Source organism: Cinclus cinclus, chromosome 1, assembly GCF_963662255.1.
Source record: "Cinclus cinclus chromosome 1, bCinCin1.1, whole genome shotgun sequence".
NCBI lineage: Eukaryota > Metazoa > Chordata > Aves > Passeriformes > Cinclidae > Cinclus > Cinclus cinclus.
Window position 1 is genome coordinate 127038788 of NC_085046.1, and position 17995 is coordinate 127056782.

At 41.1% G+C, this 17995-nt stretch overlaps 1 protein-coding gene across 1 annotated transcript in view; it reads left to right on the forward strand.

Moving 5' to 3' along the window:
* The first annotated feature begins 294 nt into the window (after positions 1-294).
* Positions 295-17995, forward strand: part of NECAB1 (N-terminal EF-hand calcium binding protein 1) — a 56462-nt gene continuing 38761 nt past the window's right edge. Inside the window, 5 exon segments of the mRNA XM_062514750.1 lie at positions 295-341; positions 1648-1705; positions 3814-4228; positions 7031-7096; positions 16162-16270. Of these exon segments, the coding sequence (XP_062370734.1) occupies positions 295-341; positions 1648-1705; positions 3814-4228; positions 7031-7096; positions 16162-16270 (695 nt within the window).

Sequence of the window (17995 nt, forward strand, 5' to 3'; positions counted from 1 at the left end):
GCTGTGTGGGAAGCTGTTCTTCCAGGCTTGATAAACAATGAGTGACTAAAGCTTTGCAATACAAATAACCTTACGATCCCCTCTCTCAGGGGGAGCAGAGCAGGGGTGTATGGACTGCTCAGGACCATTGCTTACGCCTGAGCCTGACAGGTACTCTGAACTGAACTTCTTTGGGTTTGGATTAAATATATGTAATGGTTTAGAAATGGTACTTCTAATTCACTGTCCCCTCCAAAACTATCCTAAACCACACACCTGCTTCCCTTTGCCCTTCCCCCCTTCCCATTCTCTGGGATGGCATTGAGAACTGGAGGCACAGAAGACAAAGATAATGGGTTAAGGTAAGAATAATTTACCAAAAAAAGAAATGAAATAAGAAAATGTGCAGCAACAGCAACAATACTAATGACAGCTGTTATAAGAAAATAAATGATTTAGATGGGGGAAAAAACCCCAATACTAGAAAACACCAAGTTTTCTCCATTGGAAGGAATCCCTTCTCCCTGAACAAGTGTCCCTTTCTCTTACCCACAGCAATGACATGAGGTGGTTCAGAATAACCTCTGTGCCCTAGCCATGCCCCCTCCCAGCTATTGCTAAAATTAACACTGTCCTGGCCAGAACAAGTACATCATGAAATCATTCTAGATGCAGACTAACAATAACAGTTTTCTTCTACCTTTTCTTTTGTGGGAATGTTGCAAATGCAAAGAATTAAAGTACAAAATTTTCACTGTGCTTTCACGTTGTTTTGCTTCTGACCCTTATGCTTTGATCCTCTCCTTAATTCTTTTTCTTAGATCTTATGTGTAAATGTCTGCCTTATCCACCCAGTCTCACAGCAGGCTTTTCCTCAACATGAGCCACAATCACTGCTGGATGCCCCTTTACCCTCCCTCCTCCCCCTTGGCCAAGGGGTGCAAACCCAGCCTCAGTAAAGCACCCTGCAGTCTTCACAAATGGCCACTTGTTTTGAGTCATTAACCACTAACATCTCAGTATCTCTCAATGGTTTTACATCATATTTGTTTTCCTGGTGGTTTAGGAAAGATCTCCAATCCATGCAGACTGCTTGCAGGCTCACCTGCTGATGCTTATCCCTGTTATCTGTGTTGGTTTGCCATTGAACTGCCCTGTGGGTCCAGTATGGCCTTTGTCTGCTTTTCCTTTCCACCAGGTGGATATGGGACCAGAGGGAAAGGAGGAGGGCAGGAAAGCCATGGGAGGAGACTCAGGCCTTGTCCCAGGAGGGAGCTCAGTGAGGGTAAAGTGAACTCCCAGAGCTGGGAACCTTGAAGTGTTTTTCATCTGATGAACTATACCAACCACACATTCCTGTACGGGTGGCTGACCTAATGGTATTCCAACACTCTTTCTGGGATTTTGTACATCCACTCTTGCTGACACTGGCACAGTTACTGCATGTTGTAAGGGAGAACTTACCTTTTCATCACCAGAGTCCAATTCCTGGTAACACCGAGCTGTAGAGATACTGGGTTGTCACTTGGGTCAGATTAGTCCATGCCTGGGACACAAAGTGAAGGAAATGAGAGGTGGCCTCTTGCTTCCTCTGTTTCTGCTCATATTACAAGCCATGGCAACAAACATACTAAATCTGAATTTTCTCTGTTTTTACTTTTTGACCAGGAAAAGTTATGAGAGAGCAACTACAGGGGCAGCATTTGAGCACCCAAACCAGAGGCAGGTTTGGCGTTTGCCTACAGAGCACCAGAGCGGATGGTCAAACCATGACAAAACAGCAGGTTTTGAAAGCTAAAGGAGGACTCCGTGTAATACTGACTCAGCCCTTTGGATACCTACCAGTCAGCTCCTGCAGTGAAAAAAAAAGACCATAAAGCAGATTCATTCCCTGAGCCAAGTGCAAATAGTACTGTCCTTCTGTTGGAAAGGTTGTATTTTGACATAAGTATTACACAGTATTTTTCCTGTCAGTTAGAGGCCACACACATAGAGTGTGGAATCATGGAGTGGTTTAGTAACACGATTAGACACTTGGGCACCTTGCATTTCCTCAGTAAAAAGGAAGTTTTGCTGTTTATCTATCTCAGCATCAATGGCTCTTGTTGCACATCACAGTCCACTGCATAGGAAATGGAAGGTAGCTCTTGCTGCCAGTTTTCATTTGTTTTTTTTCCCCCAGATTAAAGGGCAAAATCATTACACACTTGCTAACCATTTCACATGAACAAAGATGCTGGCAAAGTATCTGGTTTCTAAATGAAGGTTTAATGATTTGACACAAATCAAGAGAAAACTGGGTTCTTTTAGGTTTTATCCTCAGACACACACAGAACAACTTTTATTTCTTGTACTAGATGGTGAGCAGCACGGGTCTGTGGCTGCAGAGGGGAGCATGTCACTGAGTGCTGACCTTTGCTAAGCTCACCTGGGCAGGTCACAAAGCCATCATCCTCCCAGTAAGGCAGTACATGTACTCCCACATTACAGGGCACCACACAGCTGCATTCCCCTCTCCTCACATCTTCTTGCTCAGAGACAGAGGAAGATCATTGAATGTGTATGGAACCTAGTAAAATTCAGAGCTCCAGTTCTGCTTCTGGCATTGATATTGAGCTATTGCTTCAGGTAATTTTAAAGCAATATAAAAACTATCATCATCATCAGAAAGTTTCACATATACTCTACTCACAACTTTCTCATATAATAAAAGTCCTATGAGACATTTTTTGATTCTTATTTTTAAATTTTTACCCTAAAATATCAAGATGGCACAATAGTTTTTCTTACAATTTTGAAGGAAGGTGTCTGTAGACAAACAAAATATTCTTAGTGAATGTTAAGGCTAAGCAAAAAGAAAGGTAATGGTTCTTCATCAAAGGTCTTTTTTATTCCAAGATTGAAATTAGTCCAAAAATTTAAATATATAAAATATTAACGTTGTTGTCATAAAATTTAACAAAACCAAACCCCTCTACAGTCTAAATAAACTTGTTCTTATTTCCACTCACCCTCCTGGTTCTTGAGACAACCTTTAGAATTTTTTCTTCTTTCCTCTCTCTGGAAAACAATATATTCTCATACTTCCATCATAAAAGTCAGATTTAAAAAAAGCCTTTCAGTATTATTGAAAAGCAAAAATAGCCTGAGATGATCTTTCCATCTCTTTTTCAAGCTATCTTTATTAATTGAGAAAAAAATTGCTCACCCTGTGAAATGCCTTGTCTTTCCAGTTGGACAGTTCTCTCTTCCATCTCTCATGTTTTCCTCTGAAATGTGGAAAAGGGAGGTGAGAGAAGCAGAAACTTTCAAGTCACACCACGGCTGAGGCTTTTCATCCACAAAGGTATTTAAAAACCAAAACTTCACTCTGATATTTGTTAAGAAGCATAGTATCATATATGGTAATCATTAACTGTGGTATGTAGTATACAACACTGTTGTAATAAATTATGTATAATTGCAATGCCAGCTGTTCGTGGTGTGTGGTGGGAGCACAGAGTCAAAGCTCCTGTTACACAATGTCCATGTGATAACTTATTGGCACGGGTCTGCAATAGTTCTCCTCAGAGCTCCCCTCCTTCTCCCTCACCCGGGACCCTTTTCCTGTGCTGCCCTCGCCCTGCAGGCACTTCCCACAGCTCCCCGCTTGCTTCCTTGCAGGAGCACCAGCACTACGTGCTGCAGCCCCTGATTTTTTTGGCCAGACCACTTGGAGGGATATTCTATTTCTATTTCTATTTCTATTTCTATTTCTATTTCTATTTCTATTTCTATTTCTATTTCTATTTCTATTTCTATTATTTCTATTTCTATTTCTATTCCCTTGTTAAGAATCCCGAGCGCTTTTGCAGAGCGCAGTGTTGGCGGTCCCTCCCCGCCCAGCTGTGTGGAAGCAGCACCTGCGAGCTGGCGGCTTGTGGTTTGCTTGAGAAAGATCTCCCAAAAGTGACTGCTGAAGGGGAAGGCGGCCAAAAGGACCGTGCAAAGGTGGCCCGAGAGATCGCAAGACCCAAGGTTCTTTCATGGAGAGAAAGCGAGTGTTGCCAGAGCGCGCTTGAAGGATGCAAGAGGGTGCGCTCCTGCCCTGCCCTGCCCTGCCTGGGGCGGGCTCTCGGGGCAGCCGGAGGGACCCCGGGCCCGGCCCCGGGCAGGCTGTGCGGGAGCAGGGAGGCGGAACGGGGAGCGGGGAGGCGGAACGGGGAGCAGGGAGGCGGAACGGGGAGCGGGGCTGCGCATCTTCCGCCATGTGAGTGAGTACGCGGCACCCCGGCACGGAGCGCATCCTTGAGGATGGGACACCTGCGAGTGTCTGGGGAGGGGGCACCTGGTTGCTTGTGTTTTGCCTTTTTCGCTTGTCTTTTTTTTTCTCTCCATTCTTCTTTTCCCCCCCTCCCCCCATTTTATTTTATTTCTTATTTTCTTTTTTTTTCTTTTCCTCGAGCTGTTATCTCCTCTTTCGGTGTAAGGGGGTGAAGCCCAGTGAGGCTGTGAGGCTTTCCTTTGCCCTTGCCCTTGCCCTTGCCCTTGCCCTTCACCTCCCCTTCCCTTTCCCCTTATCCTTTTCTTTTCCCTTTTCCCTTTTCTCTTTTCCCCTTCCCCTTATCCTTTTCTCATTTCCCTTTTCCCCTTTTGCATCTAATGTCTGCATGTGTGAGGAGAGCAGGTCAGTGTTTGGGGGTGAATAGGAGAAGTCCTGGGTGAAAACAGTCACTTTTCCAAATAAGTTGCTTCAATTTTTTTTTTATTTTTATTTGAACAGGGGAAGAGTAGCACTTTTCACTAGAGTTTCTCACCCTAAAAGTGTTGGGTTTTTTTCACTAACCATGCAGGTTCTTCCCATCCCTTTATACCCCAATGAATTTGAAGTGCCCAAAGTCAATGTGGAGAGAATCCTGAACCCCTCAGCCCTTTGGGGGTGAGCCCAGGGATGTACCCTGGTGTGCCTCTGGCCACACAGCCCCCAAGAGGTGACATGCTAGACTGTCACCAAGGGCTCAAGCATCTTGCAAGGTGCAGCTGTAAAGATTTTTTTTGTCTGAATTTGTGCAGCACAGAGCATTTCTTTGTTCCAAGGGAAATCCTGGTGAAAGGCAAACTCCCACCCAAAGATCTTCAAAGTATCCCCTGACCTTGGTGAGACCTACAAATCTTGAGACCAACTCTGATCTGCTTCAGACCAGCTCTGGTATTGGCATTATTCCACAATATCAGCTGAAAATGGCATGTAAAGGACTCTTTATCTAGATGTTTTCTCTGATATACCCACTTCAACTTCCCCAACCTTTCCCCAAATTATTTCAACCAATCCTCATCTGCTCATCTCCTGATTTCTCTAGCCTCCACAGAAAATAATTTAAGTAAGATCTTTTATTGACTTTTATTATTTCAATTCAAGTGTATATTGAAAATACAGATTTGATTTTTGTCTCAGAGATACCACTTGTAAAAGAAATGGGAGAATTACAGTCATACATCACAAAACCAGAAGAGAAATATAAATTGCCAGGAAAGAGTTAAAAAACATTTAATGGAACCAACTCCCCGGTTTAACTCAGCACACTGGGTTAGGAAATTCCCATGGTCAAATTATCTGATAAACTGAAAACCAGGTTTCTTGTCCAGCCTGGCCTCTAGCACTGCCATCCACAACCTCCGTGGGCCACCTGTACCAGTGCCTCAGCACCCACAGTAAAGGGTTTTTTTCCCTAACAACTAATATAAACATATTATCTTTCACTTTGAAGCCATTCCCTATTGTCCTGTCACTAAATGCTCTTATAAATAATCTCTCCCCAGAGATACCTAATGAGAGTGATTAATGATTGTTAAAGCAACCTCTTCCTCCTCCCTGGTCTTATGTCAAACTCCCTCTCAAGTGTCTAAAGGATTTTAATATTTCCTTAAGGTTGGGGGCAGGGGAGTTAATTAAAACAAATTAATATAAACTTTTAAAAAATATTATAAAATAATAAATGTATAAAATAATTTATTTTAAATAATTTTTAATTATTTATGCAGAAACTTTTGCCACTCTTGGCCCACGGTTATGGAACATTTCTATTTGATTGAAACTCCACTGCTGCATCCCTTCAAAAGTCCAATCCTTATACTGAAAATTGAGTATATGATTTATTTGGAAAAATAGGGAGGGAAAATGTCATTTTACTAAGTAAATTTCATATTTTATGTGCTGTAAATTTGGTCCAATGCAAAGTTCAGCTAGAAACCATCTGTGAAGTCCTGGATGTGGGTCACAACTCTGTTGGTTTCCTGACAACCCCACCCTACACAAAACCATCATGAAAGTGCTCCAACAGAGCTTGGCACTTGGATCCATCTTGTGTGGTTTCACTTCTAGGAGCAGAGCAGTCATGGCATGTGATGGTGAAGCTGTTTAAATGCTACTAACATTTTAATAAACCAGAGAATGTTTCCATTGCTGTCAGCTCTCAAAAATACACGTTCCAATTTTGAAACACTTTACTGATATTCACAGCAGCAATAGAAAGTACATTTGGAAGAATTGCTATTTTTCCTTTGCCTACATTTGTTGCAGCATTTTCTGGATGCCTCCCCATTGCAGTTCAGGCTGAAGTAGCCTGTGACACCGAGTCTGATCCCTTTGTGCCACTCGGCTCCTCTCCTGACTTATCCCTTTGCTTCTTCCACCCACACAAACCACGAGTCTTTCTCATCATCTCAGCACATCCCCCCAGCCATAATTCTTGCTCTGTTTCTTTAAGCTTCTTCTCTCAAACCTGAATCCAGTATCATGGTAGCCATATGGCATCAGGTTTTGTGCCTGAACATCATCCTTGCAATCCATAAACAAACTAGAAATAAAGCTGGTTATTGTTATGGTTTTGGTTTTTAGTGCACACAGCAAGGGAGGAGCTAAAAAAAACAAAAAAAACCAATACACTGTGGGAAGGATGGATACAGATTAAGAACTTTAAAATTTTATGCAACTTTGTGAAAGTGTGATGTAGACCCCAAACTGTAAATATGTACTAAGAAGAACATTGTTACTAACCCATACAATTTTTTTTTAAAAATGACTGTGTTCTTTCCGTCTCTCTTTTTGTTTAGATATTAAGAAGAGCAAACAAGAATGGTAAGATTGCTCCCATGTCTTGCCCCCTTCCTTTGGAAAAAATAATCCATCATTAATTCAGTGTTTTAAGTCATGTTTTTAAATTCCTAACAGAAAAAACAGACATCCCTCATGTCATTTTAAGTTTCCTGCAGATTCAGTACCATGTATTATGTTGTACTCTGATCTTCCCTTCATTAAGAACAGATCTTATGCTTTCACAATCTGACATTTGTGTGTCTGATTTGCACTTTGGCTGCATGTGGGTGTTTTCTAGTGACACTGACTCAAGATTTGAAATACTTGGTAGTAGCTCCATCTTACTACGTTTTAAAAGCACCACAGGGAACATCCAGAAATCAGACTTGGTTTTGTATTTATTCTGTATTTGTATCACACTATTTTTGTAGTGTGTTAGTAGGAAGAATAAACCCTTGAATCCAACTCACATATGTATAGCACAGAAGTCATAAGTTTTATTAACAAGAGAAGCATTGAACAGTGTCAAACCCACAGATCAGACAGGTCTAACCCTGACGAGTAATTCCCGGTCCAGTCAATCCTCAGAAAACAGATACTGTGTGCATTCAATAAAGAAAAGTTAAACAGATACCACTGAGAAAATCAGTGATAGTAGCTTACAAGGGAGAACTCTTGGACAGCAAGTGGCTGCTGTACAATTTGGTGGTGTAACTGAGCACGTTGAATAACTGTTTACTGTTCCTGAGAGAGAAATCCCACATCCACAGCCCACTTCTGGTTGCTATTCCTGTCCCAGCTCACATGCAGCGACTGGCACTTCCCACAAGACCATGGCAGGCTCCTTCAGAGAGCTCAGGAGCCACAGAATCCATCACTGTGAGAGTCTTTTGGTAGTGTTTCCTTTGTTATCTCCCTCAGTCTGCTTGCCAGTGGTTTGCATGGGCAGTGATGGTTGAATTCCAAGGTGAATTCCAAGGTGAGGGCTGCCATGGGGAGGAGGAGGAGGACTCCATGCATCTGCAGTGGTGCATCTCTAGCTTGGTCACCTGCCAACCACAGCAAAGCTCTGCTGGCATCCCCCTCAGACCCCCTTGTGGTGTTTGGAATAATGTGTGTGTATCTGCCCTGAAGATGGATGAGGGTCAGAGCACACGGTACAGAGCAGAACTCATCACACCCCCAGAGTCCAAACGAGACCCCAGAGTTTTGTGTCCCTGCCCTGCACTTTGGGCTCATGCTGTCCCAGCTCTGGTGGATCCACAGCACTTTGGTGGTTAGGAGCACTTCAGTCCTCATTTGGGCTTCCCCACAGCTCATTATTATACATTGCTATGAAAACAGGGGAACAGCTCCCAGTATTAGTGAAAAACCTGCTTGTTCCAGAACAATACAAAACTGCATCAACCTCAGAGACCTTGGTCACCGTATTCCTGTACCTCGGTCACTGGTATAAGGTTTCTTTGCAACATGTTATTGGCAGAAAAGTGACTAAGTTCAGTCATTTCAGTTCTATTAATTTAAGTCCATGAACTTGAAATTATTTCAGCTTTTAGGTCTTAATTGTGTTTGCTCAACCATCAATTGCCCATGGGACTTCCACTTTGCTTATCTAGCAATGCACAGACTTGTGCCACATTGATAGGAAGATTTGTTTCCAGGCTGTGAAGTTAAGTACATTTTCAGAAAGGTTATTGGATATGTAACCACTTACTGAAAATATTTACACTGTTGTCACCATAAATTATTAGCTTTGGTTAATGGTTGGTCTACTTACATGTTCAGTGTCACCTCTGTGTGCTACAGGAAACCAGCTATTGGCTTTCAGTAGCAAATACTACATTACTGTCCATGACACAGCCCTGTTAAATTCTCCCATATACTTTTAATAGAACCTTCTCTGCCGTATTCATTTGCTTTGTGAGATTAAAATACCTTCAGAGAAAATACCATCACAAACTTTACTAGATTCTTGCTAGACAGCAAGGAAAAACTATATTTAAAAAAAAAAGTGGATAAATAGGAGCATAGTATAAACATTTTTACTATGAATCTGTGGGCTGTGGGACTTCAGGTAGCCTTCCACCGCAAGGAAAGACAAATATTCTTAAAAAGGCAATATAAAATGAGAGTTTAAAAGAGCCAAGAAATTCTGCTGAACTGCTGGTACTCAAAAATGCTACAGTAATTTATGGCATCTGTGTTAAATTAAGAAAGTCCTTTAACAAACAGCCTTGTGAATCAAGTCATAAAAATGGCTTCTTTCTTTGCCAGCCCCAGTACATATATCATTCTGTTACTGTCCTGTTTCTGGAAATATCAGCTTTGCAGAGATTCTGTGAGAGGATCTGCTTCATAAACTCTATCTGTAGCTCTTATTTCATGGCTGTGCAGCTCTTCTTTTTGTGGAGGTGATTCATGCACCTCCCATAAATGAAAAGGTCATATGATTTTTTTTATTAAAGGGAGAACAAGGCATAGGGGAGGATTTTTAAGAACAATATGGTTCATAATATTGACAAAAGCAACAGAAAATCTTGAAGGGAAAAAAGCATTTTCATAAAGGTGAGATGCTGTACACTGACCTTTTTGGAAAGAAGTTTCAGGTGCATGTGACGAAATGAAATTTTGGTCAGGTTTACTCAAGAGAACTCCATGTGCTCAAAGGAAAGCATGTGGATTTCACACAGAACTAATTTGGAAAAAAAATCCAGCTAAAAGGAAAAAATCTTCATTTGTTTAATTTCTTTTGCTGTTTAAAACAAAATCGAATTCATTAATTCCCTCTCAAAAAGTAAATTCTTGTCCCTAGACTGCAGGGGAGGGAGAGAAGACAAATGGGGAACTGGAACTGCCAAATCCAGTCTTTCCTAACAAAAAAAAAAAAAAATTACTTCCCTCATCTCAAAGGCAACAGTGGTTGTCTCACCTGTGTGTGAATGCAGCACCTGTACAGTGCTTGTCTGCCTGAGGTGTCTCTTTTATCCCCTGATATGCCAGGAAGGACATGGGCACCCCATTTGCCTTGCAGTGACCTGCAGTCAAGTGAAATGATATCAGTTGTTGATGAATGTCACCCAGGGGCCTCTTCTGACCATGCAGCTGTGACATGTGCCCAATTAGAATTGCCTCCTGCCAGAATTCCCTCCTCTTAGCACAGAAAGGGAATTTCAAATATGGACAACATTGCAGAAATTCTATCACAAACAGTCTGACTGTGAAAATAGATGGGGGGGAAAAAAGGTAATAATCTACTGAGAATGCAACCCTTGATCTTGCAAGAGTAAATCTTCCTTCAGCATGGGGAAGGTGCCGGAACACTGATGGTTCAACACAGACCAAAGACAAAGAACACCACAAAATAACCAGAGAAAAGTGCCCTGCCTTTGCTGGCATCATGGTAGGGGTCATTTCCCATCCCTCTGGGGAAGAGGACCACTGCCTTTGCCTTTTAGCAGAGTCTATCTTCTCCAGCTCTGGCTCTCCTCTCCTGCTCTGGAAACATGGCATGTTCTGGCATTTGAGACTCCCCTTGGCAGTTTTCAGTGTCCATCCAGTCAAACCAGGAGGGAGTGACTCCTAGCCCTGTCCCCCAGGAGCAGGACCTTTCAGCTGTCTCTCCACAAGATTCAAATTGGCATTTGAATATGACCTTCTTCCAAACCTAACAGCTCCTGCCCCTAAGATCTTGGATACCTCTAAGCCCTAAGGAGGACAACTGTAATATGAGAGGTTTAGAAAGGATGGTCTGTATACAGTTGCTTTCATTGATTTGCAAATACAAGTCAGCTGTTTTGAAAAAGCACTGAGTAAAACCTATACCTCAAACATTCTACCTCCTAAGAGGAAGGTATTTGAAAACATCATTGGTAATATCAGGTACAGAAGCACGCATTTTCATGAAAACCCAAAAAGCCTGAACCATAAGGAACACTGTAAACAGTATGCTTCAGGCAGTCAGGAATAACTGGAAACAAATGAGGGAAATTTTTAAAAACTGGCTAAACAAAAGAAGACTAAAGCTCCATAGACTGGCAAATCTGAATATCAAACAACCAGCAGACTTGCAACACAATCTTATTAATGTCAGAATCACTGCATTTATGTCTGGTTTAATTTTTTTTCCTCTGAGATTTCAAACAAGTACTCACTGAAAGCTTTTTTTCCCCCCTAATATATATATATTTTTTTTTAAAAGTATTTGAACTAGGATCTGTAAAATGAAAAGTAGTCAGATGGGACTAATCTTTGCATTCTGTCATATGCCTTCATTCAGTACCTCTGATGTCCATGATATAGAGCAGGGACACGAGGCTTTTAAATGTAAAATTCTGAAACTATATAAAATACTGTGATAATACATACAGGATGTTGATTACAATAATCTGGGGATTTCAGCCCAGCTCTAAAACTGTGCAAACATTGGCCCAACAAAAACTGTGGGTCATAAATAAAGGATTCCTTAAAATAAGGCAAGTGAAACAGTAGCACCTTGTCCCTTTCACTGGTGTCAGTGACAAAGGTATTGATTCACTGATCATAAGCTTTTGAGTAACTCAACAAGATCTCCAGAAAATAACCAAAACTCCTCTGAAGTGCATGATCATCAGGAGGAGATCTTGCAATGCCTACTCCAGAATCAGTTTTGCAGAGGTCAGAATAGGTGTTTTCCTATTAATTATCTATTGACAGTGCCATTGCAGAATAAACACTGACTTTACAGGTGAGTCTTCTACCATCTGTGTTGGCCCATGTGTGTGTAGATGAGCTCTGACAGGTTGAAAGCTGCCTCACTGCATCAGTCCTCACACTGTGACTTCTCAGTGGCTCCAGCTTGTTTACCAGAGTGCTAGTTTATACTGTGCCACAGTATTAAGGGAAATTGCCTCTGAGAGGCAGAGAAAGCACCTTGGGAAAGGGATCTCTTGAATCTTCCCGAAAGTGAACTGTCAGAGTTGGCCTGCAGGCTCTCAAGATTGCCACTTAGTGGGTTAAACTTTTTTCTGAGAAAAATTTTTGAGTTATACCAAAGCAAAGAATGCCAAGTCCTCAATTTCAGCATTTTTTATCTAGGCCAGTATGTCCTAACCTTTGGGTGTTTGTACTACAGATTTAGTGAATTACTTTGCAGAGCACATTTTCTATATAGAAGCCAGAGGACAGAAATTCTCTGAACTATAACATTCCTGATTTAAGCTCCCAAGTTACTCAGTGAATGGATTAGTAAGGCAAAACCACTGCAGAACATCCCACGAGCTCTCTCTACACTGCTGTTTGCTTCCTGACCATCTGGATCCACTGCAGATCCTGCATCCTTTTCCAGAGCCCAGGCTCAGTCTAGGGTGGTATTCCCCATCCCACCCCCCTGGTGCAATTCAAGTGCTGCAAGGCTGGACTCTGTGCTCCAGAGCCCCAAAAATATTTCTATAGAAATAACCTAACCCCCTTCCCTGTTAGCCTTGGAATCATTTGGTTGCTTGTGTGAAGCTTTTCCAGCATAACAGGTTGAATAATGGCTCAAAATTCTTCTTTCTGATTATATCAACATACAATACAGATCAGAGTCAGTAAAAGCTTAGTGCATTTGCCCAGATTCTTTAAACCTTCACCCATGTCTGAGATTTTTCTGATGCAGCCCCTTATGACTGAGTGGATATTACTACCGTGCTCGCCTTGGACATTGAAATTTGTTACTTTGGCAGATCTTTCATGGTCTGATTCCAGCCTATGTGCTATATGTCAATAAACCATGTGGGTTTTTGCATCTGGTTCAGTCCATCTATGTCTGTTGTGATGTGCCCCCCACACTACCTGGTTTTCTCTGTGTATGGGGCAATATCTTACAGCACTCGAGTAATCTGATCCAAACCTTTTTCAGCAAGTGTGAACTGTCAGTTCCTTCCAAAGGCCAAGACCCACAGCAGGTTCCCAGGAGCAGGTGAGCTGGGAGGAGGACCCACATTTACACCTTTAAAGGGCATTTGCTCTAGACACGCAGGCAGCTGTGGCTCACGTGAAACACTTGAAGGCTTTAGGTTCTGTAATCTATAAAGGCAGATGGATTCAAAAATCCATAAAGGGCTGTCACAACCCTCACAAGAGATTTAGAAACTGAGATCCCATCAAGAATTGTGAGGGCCAGGATAGGTCTGTATTTTGGCCCTTGGCTTTCCCATGGCACAAGTGACTTTCAGTACTGTTACTTCCTTGTCCCTTCCTGAGACTGTACCTTCCTGGTGAATAAATACTTTCTCCCTCAGGGAGTTCTTCCATTTATTAATTTCACTTGTTGTTTTCTCTTCTTCCTTTGCTAATTGTTTGCCTACGAGGGCAGAGGTCTGTGCTTATAGAGCCCCAGACCCTAAACAACCTCACTGCCCTGGTAGTGTGCATGCTGCCAGCCTGGAGGCAGGCTTGGCACTGTCTGATTGGGCCAAGACAGCTCTGAGGGCTCGACTACCCAAATCACATCCTTCTAAGGTGAACCTCAGGATGAGCTCTAGCCAAGTGTGGCTTTCCCTTCTGGTTGCCAAAAACTCTTACATGTGGCTCTGACAAGAGCATTAACGCTGGGGTTGCCATTCAGCCATGTAAGCTCCATCTGATGTGGCTCCTGCTGTGAAAAGACTGTTTTTTAACTGCTGAGAATGCCTTGCAATCCTAACAGGATGCTCAAAATAGGGGACAGTGGAAATGGTTTAATGTCCTCTAGCATTTGCTGGTACCTCTGTGAGACATTCTTCTTCTCTACATCACTGTAACTTCCTTCACTGGCTGTAGTCTCACCATTTGCCATTATTTTTGTGCACACAAACTCCAAATACATCTGTGCCCTTGCCCATTATTCGCTTGATACCTTTTGACTCTCTGAAATCACCTTTCAACTCAGAGATTGTGTGTGACTTTCCTCTGTCAGATATGCTGCTCTACACTGAAGCCATCAGCTATCCAAAGGATATCCTGGAGATTATACCAGTGTTTCTGCAGCAGACTGGCTGGGGGATATCCCTTGGGCATATTTTACACAGAAAATCATCTATTCAATAGACAGGTGAATTTTACTGAAATAAATGTGAGAATGCAATTGTAACCTGAAGGAAGGCTCCTGTAAACCTCTGTGTGAATTTATTCCTAAATTTGCAAGTGCAACTTGGTGAGATTCATTTTATTGTTTATATTTTCATTCTATTTATTTGTCTGCCAGTTGGGAGACAAAGGAGAGCAGGTGACTGTGCCTGTTTATGAAGAAGCCCTTCTTTTAAAAAATGTCAGAGAAAACAGACAAAAACAAGCAAGTCTTACAAAACAGCTTCTTAAACAACATTGCCAAGGCAAATACAGCTGAAGGTTGATTTCCCTGATGGATGCATAGCTTCAGAGAAGTTTGCCTTTCATTACTCATCCTTCCCCTGTCACTTTGCCAGCAGCAAGGATTGAAGGATCTCTAATAAAGGTTTTTGCTCGGCTACTCTGTAGCACTTAAACCAAATAGTGTTTATCTGGGCACTCCAAGGGCAGTGAGGTGTGCCCAGGGCAGTGGTGCTGAGGACACATGAGACAGTCTTTAAAATAAAAGCTATTCTTGACACTTGGGGAAAGAGAAAAAAAAATAAAAAAAGAAAACCCACCAAAAAACCAAAAACCTGTCTAGGCAAATGACTCTTCAGTTAAACAGCCAAGGGAGCACTTGTTCAGCCTTGAGTCTGAGCTTCCTCTGAACCCTGAGGAAGCACAAGGATGGCCACTGGCAGTGGAGCCCTCCTCAGCTGCTCTGGCAAATCATTTACACTCATACAAAATCAGAGAAATGCCCTGGATAATCAAAGCGCTTTTTTTGACTAAAAGTGACCGTATGGAGTCTGTAAGTACCAAACAGGTTCGAAAGTCCTTGTGTTTTGCCAGAAACAATATCAGTGATTTGTCACTCAATGTCAGTAACATTCAGAATGTTATTAAGAATAAGCAGCAATAAACCAAAAGGCAATGTCTGCTCTTGGATGACAAATAATTTAAAGAAAATAGCTAAAGTACCCAATCTGTTGGTGGATCAGTGATTTTTCTGGACTGAGATAAAGCCAATTATCCTGAAGGACCAAAATAGATTTGTTTAATATTTTGTGTCACACCCCAGAGTATTCTGTGGGTAAACTCATATGTTTATCTCAGGAAAGTTGCCAAAAGTGACTAGTTTCTTGAGTATGTGTATGATTTACATGCATATCAGCCTTCCCAGCAAAGGATAAAACTTCAGAGGTTGTTTGATTAAGCAATCGATTGCATCTGTAAAAGCAAAAGGAAGCATGGCTGTGAGAACACTCAGCTCAACACCCTCAATATTTTTATATTCCTCCTCTGTAACCAGAGCCAAATGGCAAATGTATTTAGATTTTCCACTAGGTAATCGTTGCAGTTTTGTGGCATCTTGGTTTCTGGCTCTTGAAGATCTTGACATGTTATTTTGATTGTAATGATGATCATCTCCAGCTAAAATTTGCTTTTTCATATTAAACATTTCAAAATTGTTTTGTTGAAGGAGACATTTAATTTGTACAATTTTGAAACCTCTTCAAGATATCTGAAGCCATATATTCCAGACAAAGTAATTATGAGACAATAGCAAGTAAAACAAGAAGGAAACTTCTCAGCTCTACTCTTCAAATCTGTAGTACAGCATGTAGTTACAGGAATTAGGGACTGCCTTTTCAATATATTCTTCACCACTATAAAATTAAGTCACAATACATTGTAGATTAATCTGATGCTTAGAACATCTTAGTCTTATCCTGTACAGTTTTTAGTGCCCTATGAGCTTTTCAGTATGTTACTGAAGGAAAGAAAGAAACATGTGTACTTACATTTAGTGCTACCCAAAGAAGTTATGAAGTATTAGGCTATAAAAATATTCTTTATGCTTTGTGCAAAGGCTCAATCAATTTAGATAAATTATTGCTTAAGTACAATTTATCAGCCTTGCATTTAAAATGTAAATTTTCTACATCAAAAATGAAGACGTAGAGGTTTTTATTATTTCCTCTTCTACTGCATTGAATTAAATAAGAAAACAAATAAATTAAATTAAGTCAATTTCAATTTCTTCATTGTTTCAGATGATGGAAAACTGTCCTTTGATGAATTCAAAGCTTACTTTGCTGATGGAGTTCTGAGTGGAGAAGAACTGCATGAACTTTTTTGCACCATTGATACACACAATACTAAGTAAGTGCCCCCTTCTTACAATTCCAGCACCACTTACTGTACCTGAGAATGGAAAACAGACATCAGGCTGATTTTAGGAAACAAGTTTATGTAGAAAGGTGCTTGAGGGAAGCCAGGCTGTGTCATATGGCTATAAACAGTGTAAGTGAAGTATTTTGAAAACTTGTTGTAATATTTGCATATTCCAATAGATGTGATTTGGGTCCTGAAAATACAGGGTAGAAACTGGATGATTTCTGTATTCCCCCACCACAGAAAGGAAAGGAAAGGAGCTGGGGTCTCCTTCAGTCTTAAATATCAATTCCTCAATTCTGTCAATTCCACTGAGTCACACTGAGATGAATACTTGGAGCAGATGTTGAGAAGGAAATAAAATAAATGAAGCAATTATATATAGTAAAGTGTTGGAAAAGCCATCCTGTCTGGTGGCGTGGTACTTGTGCTGGTGAGGTCCCAGGGGATATTCCCATTATGGTTGGGTTTACCTGGGCCACAGGGAAATAAGCTGACAGGAACGTCATGAAGTTTGCAAGGAGAAGTGCAAAGTCCTGCTTCTGGAGAGGAACAACCCCAAGCTTTTGTGGGAAATTTAATCAAATTAAATGTGGTTTCATAGTAGAATTCACAAGATTTTAGAGTTTGTTCTAAAATAATGTCCTGAAGTAAGCAGAAGAAATGGTAATCAATCTTGCGGGGAATAAAAAATACTGCAGGTTTTATAAGATGATTAAGGGATGAAGTGATGGAGACAGGGATGGGGAGTCACCACCCTGGAGGTATTTGGGGGATTTGGTTGTGCTGGGTTTTAAACCCCCCAAGGGTTTTAGAGGTCTGTTCTAAGCCAAACAATTCTATGATTCTATGGTTCCATGCACCAATATATGATGGAGCCCACCCAGCTGGAAAGCAGCTTGGTAGAAAAAGATATTGGGTGAACACCAAGTTGAACTTGAGCTAACAATGTGCCCTTATGGCCAGGAAGGTCATTGAATGGTATGAATGGCCCAGAGTCAAAAACTTATTTCAGAGCCAGACTCATTCATACATCTTTTGACTTCCTCATATGTATTCCATATCTACAAAAGTGGTTTTATTTTACCATATTTCCATTTGTCTGCAAGCATCCTGATAAGGGCAGAAATTCTTGATACTAATCAAGATTTCTAAGAAAAAAAGACAGATGTTCTACATCTATTTTTAATTTATTTTTATTTGTAAAGCTTTTTTGACTTGCAAATTGTAAAATATTTTTGTTTTTATTATTGATACAGAATTTTCTCTTTAGCAGAGAGTGTATAAACCTGAAAAATATGTAGAAAAGTGAGGATGGCATTATGTTTTTCCTCATGGTAGATAGGAACACCTGAAGAATAGGTGCAATTGCTGAGTGCTGCTGCTATTAACTGAAAATAGGTAATTAGACTGTCATAGCAGTCATCAAGAGAGAGAGATCATTCTCACTGTCCAGAAAAAGCCTGGCAAAAATCTGGGCACGAAAGTCACAGAATAGATACTGTGAAGGGTTCAGTTTTCCTGTATTTCAGGGAATGGAGCAGGTGGAAGATTAAGAAAAGCTACTAAATTAATTTTATGAACCAGAAGAAAGGGTGCTTTGTATTGGTGGATTAACATTTTTTCCAGGAGGAGAACCTAGATATGGTTAAGAAAACATACGTGAAACTTGGATTTAAAACAGCAACAAGAAGCTTTTAAAGTGTTTCTTTT